The sequence below is a fragment of the Macaca thibetana genome, chromosome 12 (assembly GCF_024542745.1).
Source record: "Macaca thibetana thibetana isolate TM-01 chromosome 12, ASM2454274v1, whole genome shotgun sequence".
Classification (NCBI taxonomy): domain Eukaryota; kingdom Metazoa; phylum Chordata; class Mammalia; order Primates; family Cercopithecidae; genus Macaca; species Macaca thibetana.
Window position 1 is genome coordinate 40,550,903 of NC_065589.1, and position 17,200 is coordinate 40,568,102.

The 17,200-nt window shown below is 44.2% G+C and overlaps 1 protein-coding gene across 2 annotated transcripts in view; it reads right to left on the reverse strand.

The window, feature by feature from the left end:
* Positions 1-17,200, reverse strand: part of KIAA2012 (KIAA2012 ortholog) — a 139,823-nt gene that overhangs the window by 46,695 nt on the left and 75,928 nt on the right. For both annotated transcript variants that reach the window (XM_050750808.1, XM_050750807.1), the window contains exon 14: positions 4,389-4,526. In XM_050750808.1, the coding sequence (XP_050606765.1) occupies positions 4,389-4,526 (138 nt within the window). The remainder of the gene's footprint in view (positions 1-4,388; positions 4,527-17,200) is intronic.

Genomic DNA, 17,200 nt, shown 5'->3' on the forward strand with positions numbered 1-17,200 from the left:
GAAAAAACACAATCGAGTTTTTAAAAACATGGTTCAAAAAAATTTGTTTTTTCTTTTTTGGTTTAGAAAATAGGCTGGTCTTGGCCGGGTGCAGTGGCTCACGCTTGTAATCCTAGTACTTTGGGAGACTGAGGCAGGTGGATCACCTGAGGTCAGGAGTTTGAGACCAGCCTGGTCAACATGGTGAAACCCCGTCTCTACTAAAAATGCAAAAAATTAACCGGGCATGGTGGTAGGTGCTTGAAATCCCAGCTACTCAGGAGGCTGATGCAGGAGAATCGCTTGAACTGGGAGGTGGAGGTTGCAGTGAGCTGAGATTGCGGCATTGCATTCTAGCCTGGGCTACAAGAGCGAAACCCTGTCTCAAAAAAAAAAAAAAAAAAAAAAAAAGAAAGAAAGAAAAAAACAGGCTGGTCTCAAACTCCTGGGCTCAAGCGATCCTCCAGCCTCATCCTCCCAGGCAGCTGGGATTCCAGGCATGTGCCACTGTGTCTGAAATGGTGAAATGGTTTGATTTTTAAATGAACCCAGATGTACTCTGGATCAATCATATTTCCTCAAATCTAAGCCTGATATAAACAAATTATTCTGTGTAATCAGCTAATAGTGTTGCCTTCAGTGTTGTAAAGAGGTTCTTAAAATGTGAGAAGTTCACATGCAATAAATGGAAAATGAATGAATGCTCTCCTGTAGTAACGTGAGCCTGCCTCTGCCACAACATTGTGCTATTACCTGTTTCATTGTTTATCTTCCTCTTAGATTCTAGGCTCCTTGGAAGGTCAAGGATAGAGATGATTCATCTCTGTATCCTCAGTAACTATCACAGTGTCTGATACTCAGAGCGTGTTCAATATATGTTGGCTGAGGGGGCCAGGCACGGTGGCTCACGCCTGTAATCCCAGGACTTTGGGAGGCAGAGACAGGTGGATCATGAGGTCAGGAGATCGAGACCGTCCTGGATAACACAGTGAAACCCCGTCTCTACTAAAAAATACAAAAAAATTAGCCGGGTGTGGAGGCGTGCACCTGTAGTCCCAGCTACTCGGGAGGCTGAGGCAGAAGAATGGCGTGAACCCAGGAGGCGGAGCTTGCAGTGAGCCGAGATCACGCCACTGCACTCCAGCGTGGGTGACAGAGTGAGACTCTGTCTCAATATAGAAAGAAAAATAAAAATATGTTGGCTGAGGGGAACCAAATGATCAGTGGGAGAGAAAGCTTTATATTGCCTTCACAGAACTTGGGTGGGACTGGAGGGAAGGGCAAAGTCCTGTGGGGTCAGAAAATCTTCCTGGAGCAGATGGAATGTGTCCTCAGGAATGGAATTTTCTAGAAGGAGTGTTGGATGCTTAGCTAACATGATAGGCAGTGTTTTTGATTGGACAGGGCTCAGCTGGGGGCTGCAGTGAGGCTTTATAACAGATGGTTGAGCATAGGCACTGGAACTGGGCTGCCTGACCAAATCTTGCTTCTGCCATTTACCAACTGTGTGACATTCGGTAAGTTACTTAGCCTCTCAATGCCTTAGTTTTCTCATCTGTAAAATGGAGTAATTCTACATACTTAGATTCATTTTATGAATTAAGTAAATGCATGCATATAAAATTTAGAACAAAGCCAGCCACAGAATAAGTGCTCTTCAATGTTAGCAATTGTGATTATTTTTATCTCTTTCCATTCCCTTGTTCTGCCTTGACCTTTCTTATCACCTACCCTCATCCCCTGCAATGTGCAATGCTTCCTACATGCCCCAGGCAAAAATGAATGACATACCCTGTGGACAGGCAGAAGATACATGAATGAATGTAGAGGATGAGTTGGTTTCTACACAGCTCCAGGAGTGGAGGACAGCCTGTGTGCTCTTCTCTGTTTGAACTCATCATCTTTGTCTGTACTACCCTGGGACTGTGTCTTACTACATGGCAATCCCTAAGAACGTGGGAGCTACCACATCCATAAGGAGAAGGTCTATCTAGAGAGAGCTGTGAACACTGAACATTTCCAAGAGAAGGCATGGTCTTTGGGGCAAAGACTGGCCTGGGAGTCAGAAAGTGTACTGAGTGTGTACTTTGTGAGTCCTTTGGAAGCAGGCTGAGTTGCCATTTCCATGAGTCTTGAGGGAGGTGGACAGGAAAGTGGGCCTTAGAGATGACAACACTTTTCCTTCTATAATACTGTGCCAAAATTGCTGGACAAAAAAGTGTAACACAAAAGCATTGTGGATACTAAATATACAAGCAATTACTGTAAATTTCCCCACTTTGAATTCTGCATTCTTAAATGCTCCATATTTTCTTTTTTCTTTTTTTTTTCTTGAGATGGAATCTCACTCTATCACCCAAGCTGGAGGGCAGTGGTGGATCTCGGCTCACTGCAAGCTCCACCTCCCGGGTTCACACCATTCTCCTGCCTCAGCCTCCCGAGTAGCTGGGACTACAGGCACCTGTCACCACGCCCGGCTAATTTTTTGTATTTTTAGTAGAGATGGGGTTTCACTGTTAGCCAGGCTGGTCTTGATCTCCTGACCTCATGATCTGCCCGCCTCGGCCTCCCAAAGTGCTGGGATTACAGGCGTGAGCCACTTTCTTATCTCATTTCCTTAGCAGCTTTCACCTTTGAACATGCTACACGCTCTGCTTGTGTATTAGGTCTGTTGTCTGTTCCCTGTACTATCCTGGAGCAGGGCAGGGATCTTGGTCTGTTTTTTTCACTGATGTATCCCAAATGCCCAGAAACTGCCAAGCACATAGTAGATAGCCGGTGTTCAAATATTGGTTAATGAATGGTGTCTGTGATGGGATATTTCCTCCCAGAAAGTACGATTCATAATTCTTTCAGCCCTAAGTGAAGAACTAAACTGTTGCTAAGAATAAAAGGGATAGTTTCAACAGTATAAATCATGGAGCATGGCAATATTTTTTGAATACTTGTAGCAAATATCTTTTCTTTTGGGGTCCAGAATCATTCTTCTTTCTTGTAGTTTTTTTTTTTTCCTATAGAGATGGGTTCTCACTATGTTGCCCAGGCTGGGGTACAGTGGCTATTCACGGGTGTAATCATAGCACACTACAGCCTTGAACTCCTGGACTCAAGTGATCCTCCAACCTCAATCTCCTGAGTAGCTGAAATTCCTTCTTATAGTTTTCAGTACCCCATTTTCCTCTATCAGACATACTTTCTGTTCCCATTCTCAGTCCCTGTGGCTCCAGGGTGGGCCAATGGCATTTCATTTGGGTATGGATAAGTGACCCACATTGGTTTACATTCAATTCTGGAATGACCTGGGAAATAGAAGCTGGTGGCCAGCTTGCCACCCCTGGGGAAGAGCCTATCTAAGAGGAAGCCCTGAAAAGCAGGGCCCAGTCGTGGACAGAGACAGATTTTGGACAAATGCATGACTCTTAATCAAAGTCCCACCTTGTAGAACTGGGATTGGGGCAGCCCAGAGAATTAGGAGGGTGACCCTCATGACTTCCAAAACCCCTGCCAGGCTATGGCACTAGATAGAGCCACCATCATACACTCGGCAAGTATTTGGTTTCTTCTGCCCCATTCTTGTCTTTCTCAGTCATTTCTTATCAAGGGCCTGGAATATTTTCTCCAGGGTACTATGAAGGATCTGAGATCCTTCCATGCTAGGCCTGGCTATGTTCCTGGTCAGTTTCTTTGACTCCATGGCTATTTATTTCCAGTTCAATAAGCTCTGAGGAGGGCAAAGAATGGGTAGGAAAGGGGCCCTAAACCAGAGGGTGTGGGATGAAAAGGATGGGCCAATTCATGGAGCATTTAATGAGCACCTTCCATGTGTCGGGCGCTGTGTTCGATGCTGGGGTGGAAGGGAGTGTTGCAAAGATGGACAAATGCCATCCTCACTATAGAAACCCTCAGAACCCTTAACTTGAAATGAAGCTAAGCTTGGGAGATCAGTGAACTCTTAGAGAACAGAAAGCAAGGCCAGATATCCAGAAAGGAATTTGCAGTTGACTTCTAAATAGTTAACTCAAGAATCAGTCTTCTCTACAGTAGTAATATCAACTCTACCAAGTGACAGTGGTAAAACAGTAACAATTATTTTAGCTACTGTCAAGATAAAATGAATTATATTTGACTGTTTTATGAGGTAGTTTAAAGTTACTCTTTCTCCTTTCTGTTCCCTGTCCCCTACTACCCAAACCAGACACCCGACTGACTTGTCCCCGATGGCTGGCTGTGATTACTGTCCTAATTTGTTCTTTCTTCATCTGCTACAAACTGCCTATTTTCTGTCCCTTCTGATAATGCAGGAGCTCTGAGGGACTTCTGAAGCTGTTTTTGCACCATGCAGAAGTGTATTAACTGGAATTCCTATGTTTGTGTCTATAAAACCTCTCGTCTTCTCAGTGTGAGATCACCTTCAGGAACGGCGTCATGTCGATGTGCAGCTTGCGCGTGTAAAATTCTTTTCTGTTTGAACATATCAGCCCTTTATTTATACAACTTTGAGGCTCTTCTGTCTTCTGAGCTGCTGCCTCCAAGGACTGCTGGGCTCCCTGTGAAGAGAAGCAGAAAGCTCAAACTTTCATATGAATGATATACAGTGCAATAAGAGCTAGTCCAAATCCCCAAATATTTACAGAAGGCAATTTTTTAAATCATTGAAACAATAATACGCAACACCTAATTTTACTGTTGAAGACACAGAGGACTCTATAGAGAGAAAACAGCCCAAGAGTGTTTATTTATTAGTACCTATGGAAGTGGAAAAAGGGACCTTCCTAGGTCCCAGGGCTTTAATTATTTTATTTAACCTTCACAACAACCCTGTAAGGTGGGCACTGTTACTCCCATTATAGAGACAGGAAACCGGGAGGCTCTGGGAGGTTAAGCAACTTGCCCAAAGCCATTAGCTACTATATGGCAGAGCTAAAATTACCATCTGTTGAAGGCTCCTTTTTAATGAGATATTTTTGATACTTACATAGCTTCCATGAATGGTTATCAAATCTGCTTTGCAGCAAATATGGTTATAGCAAGATTCCAGTTTATTTCCAAGATGACAAAAATGAATTTGATATGTTAGGAAGACTGATTTGAACAAATATAGCAGAGAGAGAAGGAAGAATGAGCTAACAGAGGAGTCTGGGAGGCCCTGGGGGCTCTCCAAACTTCTGGGCCATGCAAAGGGTGTCACGTTTCAGGATACCACACAGTTGGATCTGAAGTTGCACTCCAGCCCATGCCCCACACTGCAACCTGGGTGCTCCTTCCAAGATGCATACTGGATCATATCACTTCTCGGCTTGAAACCTTCAAAGGCCATTGTCCTCAAGATGAAGGCCAACCGGCTTACAAGGTTTATAAGCCCTTCCTGCCTGGCCCTAGATGATCTCTCCTGCTTCATTAGGTCATACAACAAATATTTATTGGGTGTCTTTTCTATGCCAGGCAGAGCAGATAGGGCAGTGCCCAAAGGGACGAAAGTCTCCACCCTCATGAAGAGTGCACATCCATTCCATTGAAAGGGAAGACAGAATTCACAAGGAAGTGGAACATAAGTACGTCTGAAGGTGGTTTGTGATAGGGAGAAAAATAAAACACAAAGTGGGCTGAAGGAATAGCTGGGGATGGAAGTGGAGGCTGCAATTTTAAGCAGGGAGTCAAGGGAGGTCCCATGAAAAAGCAATGACAGGGCAAGCTCTGAAGATGGTGAAGGAAGGTTCTAGGGTCTATCTGCATGAAGTGTTTACTTCGCTATGGGAATAGCAGGTGCAGAGGGCCACATGGACACCGGCCCTTGAGCTCCTGGAGCAAGACCTTTGCACGTGTCCTTCCCGCTCTCCTTCTTCTGATTCTTCTTCGTCTTTCAAGTCTGGCTTCCCTATGCCCCTGTGACCACCCAGAGCATGAGCACCTCCTGCCATTGCCCAAAATGATTGCTCAGGCTTGTGCAGCCATCTCTCCTCCTCCTCTAGACTGGAAGCCCCCTGAAGGCAGGAACCATGGCTCTTCCATTCCCATTGTCCCGGCAGTTTCTGGCACAGGGTCTGGAAATGAACACACACTTGATACATATTTGCTGAACAAAAGAGTAACTAACAGGTTATGGCCCACCTCAATTCAAAGGAGGAGGGAGCAATGAAGATACCTTTACAGGAAGTATGTGTTGACCTCCAGAAGACAGTCCTCTAGGGAGCACTGGTTCCTCATTTCCAAAGAGAAAAGTTATTTATTATTTTTGGTACCAATTTGCTGGGGTCACATACATTAATATGTCATGAGATCACTGAGAGTAGATTTGATAATTTCCATATTTTCTAGGAGACTCTCAGATGGCCATCTCTCTGGGCAGTCATAAAGTCTCCCTCCCATAACATTTATATTACTTTTAAACATTAATGATGAATTAACAATTGGTGAGTCCCCACAAGCAGTTATCATTCCAATGAACACCCACACCCTTTTCTTTTGCTCTGAAATGTGGCTAGAGATAAAGATTGTTCTGGATAAACACACGTCCAATTTTTTTTTTATCATCTCAGTCACATATCTGATTAGCTTTTCAGGGTGAGACAGTCCCTCTCCATTTCTCAATCACATGAAAGCATTTGGTCCAAGCTAGACTCAGACAAAGCATTTCAAGCTTTCTAGCCTCCACAATCATGCATGAATCACTGGATTGAATAATAGAAATCAGATGATAATGATTTGAGGGAAATTTCTCCATTATCCCCAAGAGAAGTTTTCATGTTTGACTGGAGAACAAAAGGCATAGTCAAGACCAATTTCAATGGCTGAAATTACTTTAACTCCTTATTTGGGGCTCCGATTGAAGAGTGGGGAGTTGAGAGGCTTTGAGAAAAGTCTCCCCAAGCCACTTGACCTATAAATCTTTCGATAAAACAATTCTCCTTACCATATGGCTCATCTCCCTAATGTTCAGGGGCCATCAATTCTAGCTTGATGGAATGTTTTCAGTGAAGGCTCTATACCCACTGGAATGAAAAGTACTGTTTTTGCTCATTATGTTCAAGTGTTCTAACGAATGAATGATAGTGAAAGAGGATTTGGGAGATGGGAGGAAAAAAACGATTAAACATATAAAGAAGAGGTAGTGATGTGAGAAGAAAAAGTCAGAAAATTGAAAGCAGGAAAGAAAGTCGCATGCTAGGTCCGGCACAGTGGCTCATATCTGTAATCCCATCACTTTGGAAGGCTGAGGCAGGAGGACTACCTGAGTTCAGGAGCTTGAGACCAACCTGGAAAACACAGTGAGATCCTGTCTTTACAAAAAATGTAAAGAAAACTAGCTGGGTGTGGTGGTACGCGCCTCTAGTCCCAGCTATTCAGAAGTCTGAGGTGGGAAGATCCTTGAGCCCAACAGTTTGAGGCTGCAGTGAGCTGTGATCATGCCACTGCACTCCAGCCTGGGCGACAGAGTGAGGCCCTGTCTCTAAAAATAAATAAATAAATAATAACAAATACAAAAATAAAAATGAAAGTCATGTGCTTGGGTGGTTTTTCATTTATCCATTAAACTGATATTTATCAAGTGCCTACTGTGTGTCAGACAAACACACACACAAGCAAGATGATGCCTTTAGGTGGTGACTAGTCTGTGAAGACAACACAGTGGTGCTAGGAGGGAGGGTAATGGGAAGGGGGTGGCCGCTTGGCTTGAGTGGTCAGAGGAGGCCGCTCTGAGGAGCTGACATTTGAGCAGAGAGCTGGATGACAAGCTGGAGCCAGCCCTGGATTAATCTGTCTTTAGCAATCAGGGTAGCTGGTATCTCTGTGGTCTGATTATATATTTATTGAATTATTATTATTATTTTTTGAGACAGAGTCTTGCTCTGTCGCCCAGGCTGGAGTGCAGTGGCGCGATCTTGGCTCACTGCAACCTTCACTTCCCTGATTCAAGCGATTCTCCTGCTTCAGTCTCCTGAGTAGCTGGAATTAAAGGTGTGTGCCACCATGCCCAGCTAATTTTTGTATTTTTAGTAGAAATAGGGTTTCGCCATGTTGGCCAGGCTGGTCTCAAACTCCTGACCTCAGGTGATCCACCCGCCTTGGCCTCTCAAAGTTCTGGGATTACAGGAGTGAGCCATTGCGCCTGGCTCTTGGTCTGATTATTTAGAGCTAAGCAGGGAATCTTTTAAAAGGAAAGTGGAATTCTTGATTTCTAGGCCTGTCTGCCCCAGCCTTCTGGGCTCCATCCCTGACCCTGTGAGGCACCCTTCTGTTTTCCGAGTGGCAGAGCAATCAAAACTGACACTTGTAGCTCTATGGTATGTTGAGAGCAAAGACAGAAAAATAAACAGTGATCAGGAGTCAAGGTCTCTAAAGGTATAGGAGGGCGAAGAAAACACAAGGTTAAATGGAAGGGAAGGAAAATGGGGGAACTGAAGAAAGCAGAGATGCCTGAAGGTTTTTTTTTATGTGAATACTGTGGTGGAGATGATTAAAAAACTAATGGAATGGATAGGCGCGGTGGCTTATGCCTGTAATCCCAGGACTTCGGGAGGCTGAGGTGGATGGATTGCTTGAGGCCAGCAGTTCAAGACCAGCCTGGTCAACACAGCACAACCCATTTCTACTAAAAATACAAAAATTAGCCAGGCGTGGTGGTGCATGTCTGTGGTCCCAGCTACTTGGGAGGCTGAGGCATGAGAATTGCTTAAACGCGGGAGGCGGAGGTTGTCGTGAGCTGAGATCGCACCACTGCACTCCAGCCTGGGCCGCAGAGCAAGACTGTCTTAAAAACAAAATAAAACCAAAAAAAAACCCCACACCAAACAAACCAACCAACCAACCAAAAAAACTGATGGAATGGTGAAATGTTTAACAGAAAAACAGAAGCCATCCCTTCACCTATATTGTACTGCAAATACTTTAGTATTTTTATGTTCTGCTAAAAACACCTGGAAGCCTTTCTCTTTAGTAAATGAAACAATAAAGATTAACGAGTTAATTTGGTAAAGCTGATTTGAATTGCACAGAAGGCATTGCGTAAGTACTTGGCATTTAAAAAGTTATCTGACATTTAAAAGGAGATGCCTGTTAATGAATTCAAGAGCTAATCTTATACTCTGACAGAGTGAGCCATGGAAAATCCAGGATTATTATCTTGCTGTAAACACAATATGATTCAGTTGAGCTATCACACAGAAAAAAGAGAGCACTATTGGTTGCGTACAAACATCTAGACTTACACACATATACAAGATGGCAAAACTTAAAGAGAACATCCATTAAAATTACAGACACCTCTTATTGTTTCCTTTCTTACTCTTGAATTATAATATCTGAACTATAGACCCAGGGAGAAACCCTTCTCCCCAGTAATTTTTCCTCCTCCTTTCAGCTGGTATATTTTAAATGGTCACTACCACGGGTTGGTTCTCCAAACAGACTTTGGGAAGTCTAACCTTAAGCAGGAGATGAAATTCTAAATCCAAGTGGCTACGTCTCTACCCTGGGTCCCACAGAGCCACCACAGATAAAGATCTGTCCTGTAGGTGTCCCTCGGGCCCTCCTCATTACTTCTCCCACTCCTTTCTAATTGGGGTTCCCCATCTTTGTAGATGCAGCTTAATGGCTCCAAGAAGAGTGATTGTCCCTCATTAAGGAGGCTGCAACACTCTCGCTGTCTAACTCCCTCCCACGCAGCTCACAACTTCATTCTGCCGGAGAACAGGCTGCCAAGAGGCTCCGGGAACCTGTGGGCAAGCTGAGCTGGAGGAAGAAAACAGAAAAGAGGAGGGCCTTTGTAACCAAGATCTGAAATATGCTGGGGAACACACCCCACCATTATCTTAATGCTTGAAGAGCGGGTGGGGGGAGCCTTTGCTGAAACCCTTAGGTGGTCTCTCAAGTTGCCACATCAAACCTCTGTGCACACAGGGCATTTGCTGCCTCCTGTGAGTAAACAAAAGGAAGAGTCAGTCGCTCCTCTGACCCCGGGCTCCCCTCGTTGGCTGATAGTCTGTCCTTCGACTCCCCTTGGTGGCTCTGAGTCCCAGGGGCATGGAGGGATCTGAGAGATTTAGTCACTGGGGCTAAGGGAGAAGGAGGGCTGGGATTCTGAGCTTTCCTGTCCTCCCATCCCCTCCTAGGGTAGGGGAACCAAATCCTGGAAGGGACCCCTCCTGCAGGCGCGAAGGGCCTGCCAACTTTCCCCGTGTTTGGTCTTCCCGGGCCCAGCTGTTCCTTGCCCATGACAGCCTACGGACCTAAAAGCGGACAATGGGAATGGGGCCAGAGGTGGGGCTGAGTGTGCCTGGGACTCCCTGGGCTCCCTGAGATGGGGCTGCCTAGGGAGGGGATCCGAGTGGGCCAGGCGTTATATACACTGTCAACCTCAGGCTGACTTGGAGGGCACCCTGTCTGTGGCAAGGCCAACCACCCTGGCCACCCCTAAAGTCCTCACTCTGAGGTTCTGTCTCTGTCTAGGTTTCCCTGGCTGGAAGGGAGGAGGCCTCCAGTGTGCAGGAGGTCAGATGGACACCTGGGATCTCAGCTCAGCAACCCAGCCTGGCCGCACAGCCTCTTTCTGAGGAGCAGCAGAACCCCAGAGCCACAGGGGGCTTCCACCCCACACAAATGTGCCCAGCAGTCCAGCGCCTGTCACCTGGGCTCATCCTGCTCTTCTTGGCCATGTGAGGTCTGGGCCCACTTTTTACATTCTACAGGCAATTTGGTGCTGGTGAAATGGGCTGAGTGAGCCGTTTTGCGAGGGCTCTACAAGTAGGCACGGTGGAGACACAGTTTGGTAGCCAAAGAAGAGCTTTCTTATTCTCCTCCTGTCAGGAGTTTTGGTCTTCATCTATTTTTAAATGTCCTCAACTTTACAGAAGGAGATTTGACATCCTCCTGAGTGTTCAGCAAATTAGCCGAACAGCTAGCAAACATGAGCCTTGAAAGAGAAACATGGCAACCTCCAGTCTTCGCTTCCGTCAGGGGCTCATTTCGTGACTTTGGCTAAGCCATTCCTCTTTCTGTACCTCCACTTCCCTACCTAGAAAATGGGGCTAAGCTCATTGTTCTCTTTCAGGGAATTCTGAACGAAACTCTGGACACTTTCATTCCAGAGCTTCTACTATAAGTAAATCTTATCTGTGAGTTCTAACTGCTACTGTCTTCGACATTATTATGTGCTTTGTTGATACAACAGAATCACTGTTTATCTGGCTTAGGAGCTGGAGGAGAAAAATTTCAAGCCAAAATAGTGATCTCTTCTGCCCCAAGGGAGGTAGAAGCCAGCTTTTTCTGTGAGGGGGTGGCTAGCTGTATTCAGGCCGGAACTGTGCCTGTGTTTGAGGGATGACACCTTCTATTTTAGACTGGGAGATGGGAGGTCGAGAGGTGAAAGGTGGGAAATCTGAACAACTCCTCAGCTCCTTCCAACTCAAAACTTGAACTCAAAACTGTGTGACTTCCTTGTTTTGTTGGGTCTGGTGGGACTTTTCCAATCTGACAACCGACAGACAGGGAATCTCAACTTGCAAACTGATTCCACTGTGAAAAGGTCATTTTTAAATCAGTTGATTTTTATTAGGAAAAAAAATATGGTGTTTTGATTCCCAGACTCTCCCATAAAAGTTTATCTAACCCAGATTCAGCCGGACTATGGAGTTGAAGTAGTCCTGGTCATGCATGACAGCAGGAGGCTGGAAGAAGAGAAAGAAAAATGTCCTTTCTTTTTCTTTCCTGGGTCCCCACACTTTCCTGACCCCTTCCCCTCCACTGGGCTCTTCTGTCCTCCAACCTCTAAATTTTCCTCTGCAGCCCTGTGCTGTGGGCCGTGGGGCCCTGCCAACACAGTGCTCCTGGCCCCCAAATTCCCTGCCTCCTCTCTGCCCACAGGCCTTCAGCTGTGCTCCCTTAGGTATAGGGGGAAAGCAATTAAGAAACTTTCACAAGGAGATATGAGGAACCCAAAATAATCTCTAATAGTTAGAAATTTAAGCAGTGAAACACAGTGAACACTCCAGAAGGCATGGAGGATATTTGGGAGGCAGAGAGAGGGATGCTTGAATTGGGGGTTGGGGATGGGAAAGGAAGGAACAATTGGTAGATTGACCCATTGTCCTCCTTTAAATTATTCCTGCTTTTCAAGCTTCTCTTTTTCCATGTCTAAACCCTTAGATTGTATACAAGCTCCAAGTTCTGTTTTATAATGGCTTTCAAGGCAAGGGACAGGGGAGTACAACAGTAATGATTATAATGTATTGGGGGTTGCCTATTGCCAAGCATTGTGTGAATCCCTTTCCATATGTTTCATCTCATCCTCATCGTGACCCCATGAGGGAAATATTATTACCCTATGAGGAAACTCTGCCTCAGAGAGGTTAAATAGCCTGCCTAAAGCCACACAGCCTGTAAGGAAGAAGTTAGGATTTATTTTATTTTATTCATTTTTGAGACAGAGTCTCACTCTGTCACTCAGACTGGAGTGCGGTCAGGTGATCATGGCTCATTGCAGCCTCGACCTCCCAGGCTCGAGCAGTCCTCCTGCCTCAGCCTCCTGAGTAGCTGGGACTACAGATACGCACCACCACACCTGGCTATTTTTTTTTTTTTTTTTAGATGGAGCCTCGCTCTGTCACCCAGGCTGGAGTGCAGTGGCACAATCTCAGCTCATTGCAACCTCCGCCTCCCAGGTTCAAGAGATTCTTCTGCCTCAGGCTCTCGAGTAGCTGGGACTATAGGCGAGCGCCACCACGCCCGGCTAATTTTTTTGTATTTTTAGTAGAGACAGGGTTTCACTGTATTAGCCAGGCTGCTCTCAAACTCCTGACCTTGTGATTTGCCCACCTTGGCCTCCCAAAGTGCTGGGATTACAGGTGTGAGCTGCCGCACCTGGCTGCTAATTTTTTATAGAGACGGTGTCTCACTTTGTTGCCCGGGCTGGTCTCAAACTCCTGGGCTCAAGTAATTCTCCAGCCTTGGCCTCCCAAAGTGCTGGGATTATGGATGTGAGCCACTGCTCCTGGCCTAGAAGTTGGGATTTAAATGCAGCTTTATTGGATTTCCAAACGACTAGGCCTCTTTGAAAGTGCAGTTCATGTGTGAAAGGGGTCCTATTAGTCCTGATATCTATTTCCTTATCTGCAAACAGGAATAATAACTATACCAACTACATGAGGATGTTGTAAGGATGAGATAATCCTAAACCCTGTGCGTAGAAAAACTCAAAGACATTGGCTGTTTTTACCATTTGAAAAGACCCTCTCGGCCAGGTGGGTGGCTGAAGCCTGTAATCCCAGCACTTTGGGAGGCTAAGGTGGGTGGATCACCTGAGGTCAGGAGTTCAAGACCAGCCTGGTCAACATGGCGAAACCCCGTCTCTACTAAAACTACAAAAATTTTCCTGGCATGGTGACAGGCGCCTGTAATCCCAGCTACTCGGGAGGCTGAGGCAGGAGAATCGCTTGAACCCTGGAGGTAGAGGTCGCAGTGAGCCGAGATTGTGCCACTGCACTCCAGCCCGGGGAACAGAGTGAGACTCCGTCTCAAAAAAAAAAAAAAAAAAAAAAAAAAAAAGACCCTCTCAAGAGAATGGGGAGGTAATTGTTAAAGCTTGCTATAGGTATGTGGAGGTTCATCGTACTATTCTTTCTACTTTTACATGTTTGAAATTTTTCATAATATAAAGAAAAAAGGAAAACAAATTAACTATGCAGATATTGTGTGTCACTAGCAGCCAAGACATCAATTAATACAGACTTATTGGAATAAATGATAGTTGCAGTGAAAATTCAACAAATAAAAGCCCTCATTTTGTAATTAAAAACAAACCCCTTTCAGGAAATTAGCCTTAAATTGTCTAGGGCGTTTTGGGGCAGACAAAGTAATCCTGTGGGTAAGGCTCAACCAGAAGATGAAGTTTGCTTAGATCTTCAAAAAGCCTTTGAATCAAGTTCCACAACCAAAGCTATTTACAAAACTAGAGGGCGGGGGAGAGAGAGAGAGAGAGAGAAGGGAGAGTGAGCACAGGCATGGAACTAGGTGAGCTGTTGCAGTGTCTTGGAAAAGAGAGCTGACTTTAGAAACAAGAAACAAAGGCAGGGTAGGGAGTCAAGAGCACTTTTCTTGATGGGGAAATGCAGAAAGCGAATTCTCTTAGGCATTGGTGTGGAGACCAATCTTACTTGTCAGCCTCAGAGAGATCTCTAAGAAGGATGCCTAGTGACATCCCCAAGTCTGCACATGACCCAAAGCTTTTCCAGAGAAGGAAAAACCAAATCATAATGACCAATAGCAGGAAATGCCCAGAGACTGTGTGAGTTGTGGGGGAAAAATCAGTTGAACTTCCATCTCATTATCACTGAAAATAAATCAAGTGCAATCTCGGAATTCTATGTAGAGGAGATGGGCTTTTTCTATTCAGAATATGGATCTTAATGTCAATGACAGATTTAGTTACATATATATAAAACTACACATATATAAAACTATATATATAAAACTATACATACATACATATATATACACACACACACAAATATAAAGAGAGAGAGAGAGAGAGAGAATCTCACTTTGTTGCCCTGGCTAGTTTTGAACTCCTGGTTTCAAGTGATCCATTCACCTTGGCCTCCCAAAGTGCTGGGATTACAGGCGTGAGCCACTGCGCCCAGCCTGTTGATTTATTTTTGAGTGGCTCCTATGTACCAGGAACTGTGCCAGACGCAAGTGATACAAAGGCAGACGACAGCCTTAAACAGAAGGCAGGGTAGGGTATGGCTTAGAAGGACACGAAATAAAAGGTTACCTTTGTACCCTTGTACAAAACATAGTGTGTCTACAGGTGTTTTATCTTTTGTTTTTTTGTGTGTGTGCATGTTGTTTTTGGTCCTGAAAGAGGAGAGCTGACGGGGATATGAACACCATCTGTGAAACCACCAAGGAAACAGATGGGGGTAAACACAGGTTTATTCAAACCAAATCCTAGTGTGCTAGAATTACAGGCTACTCTTTGAAATCCAAAAGAGATAAACTTAGGATACATAAGATCAAATATGAATTTATACTGTTGTAAACTTATGAAACCTGAACTCAAGAGATAGTATAGGTTGAAACAGAAGTGAAAAAAGGGATATAACACCAATTTAACAGGATTTTTAGGATACCACCAAAGTTCTAAGCCCCACAAAGCAACAAAACAAAACCCAAGATAAGGCATGTGAGAAAGGATGTTTGTTCTCCCTAGCTTGGAAATAGTTTAAACAAAAGGAGAAAAGTGACAATGTGAAAACTGCTGAGATGCTTTCTTTCTTATTTTAAACAAAGAGATGCAATCATTTTTGGGAAATCTAATTAAGGTTTGAGCTTGTACTTTGATACTCTTTACTGACAACCTCTGCCCTGACAGCTCTACAAACAAGTGGGCTCAGCGCCCCTCTTTTCCCAAGCTTACGTAGATGGATCTGGATGGATGAGAGTTTTATGCTCTGAATTCCAATTTTTCAGAAAGATGAATTCGTTGTCCCCCAAAGTCTAGAGTTAGAGGGATAAAATGCCAAAAGGAATCGAGATCCTTAAAAGGAGAATGCTGATGACTCTATTCAATAAACTAATAAAAACCTGATTAATGTTAAATATTTTAAACCAATGATAATTAGCTAAAAAATAATGCTGCTATGGTGTTGACCCTGTTCAGCTTGCTGAATACTTGCATACTCTGAGCCTGAGATTATTTTATGCTAGACTTGAATAAAACCAGCTCGCCTCATGATCCATCTTTCCTTCTTATAGGGAGAATTTGGAAAAAGGCAAAACACTGAAAAAAAAAAAGCCTAGGAAAACAAATAACAGAATCCACCTCGGTTTCAAGTTAGCATGACTGCACTTTTTTCATGCATTATTTGCAAGTCTTTTCCGAACAGACACATTTTGTTTTTTTTAATATAGTTGCAGCCATAGTGGACTTATTTTGATTTCCACTTTTAAAATGTTAAATCAGGCCGGGCACGGTGGCTCATGCCTGTAATCCTAGCACTTTGGGAGGCCAAGGCGGGTGGATTGCCTGAGCTCAGGAGTTCTAGACCAGCCTGGGCAACACGGCGAAGCCTCAACTTTACCAAAATACAAAAAAATTAGCCGGGAGTGGTGGCATGATTCTATAATCCCAGTTACTTGGGAGGCTGAGGCAAGAGAATTGCTTGAACTCGGGAGGTGGAGGTTGCAGTAAGCCGAGATTGCGCCATTGCACTCTGGCCTGGGCAACAGAGCGAGATACTATCTCAAAAAGAAAAAAAAAAAAGTTAAATCAGTGGTTCTCAACTGGAGGTGATTTTGCTCCCCAGCAGGCATTTAGCAGGGTCTGGAAACATTTTGATTGTCACAACCGGGGAGGGTTGTGCTACTGGCATCTAGTAGGCAGTGGCCAGGGATACTGCTTAACATCCTGCAATCAACGGGAAAGTTCCCCAAAACAAAGACTACCTGGTCCAAAATGTCAATGATGTTGCCTGTGTTAAACATTAGTATTAAATCTCAGTTTCTAGTATGAACAATCATCCTTTTTTAATGCTTGAATTAAACCCTTCACCGAGGGTGAAACTGCCATTGCCAAATTTTAACTGAGGCAGTGGAAGAGATCTGACCTAACCAACTCCATCTTGATTCTAACCTCCAGGTTGTCCTTGCTCATTCCTGGTGTAGGCCGAACTAACTTTGGCAGGAACTTAGTTTACAGTTTAGCTTTGAAACAAAGATGATAACAGCCCTTTCCCAAAACAAACCCCCTTCCTACCTGTGAACCAGACTGCCTTCGCAGGACTAACAAATTAGCCACAAAATTAGAAATCATGGTTTAGGAGTCATGCGGCTGGAGGCTACAAGATTCTAAATCTCCCCAAAATCATTTCTCTGATGTTACACTCTTAGACTGTTTCCAGATTTTCTCTGTTACAGATAATGCTGCAATGGACATCTTCAATGACTTTTTTTTTTTCTGTTGAATTATTTCCTTAGGATAAATTCCCGGAAGTCAGAAATACATAATCAATGGATATTTCATATTTTTCATGTTTCATGAGTTATATTGCCATTTTGCTTTACGAAGGGATTGAATCAAAACTGTGTTCCACCAGAAGTGTATAAGTATACCAGTTTTAAAACCTTGGCAGCCCTGGGTGTTACCATTTAAAAAGAGTAAGAGAAGGCACAAATCTCAGATATAAGATGGTACTTATAGCTTGCCTCAATATACATTTAAATTGCT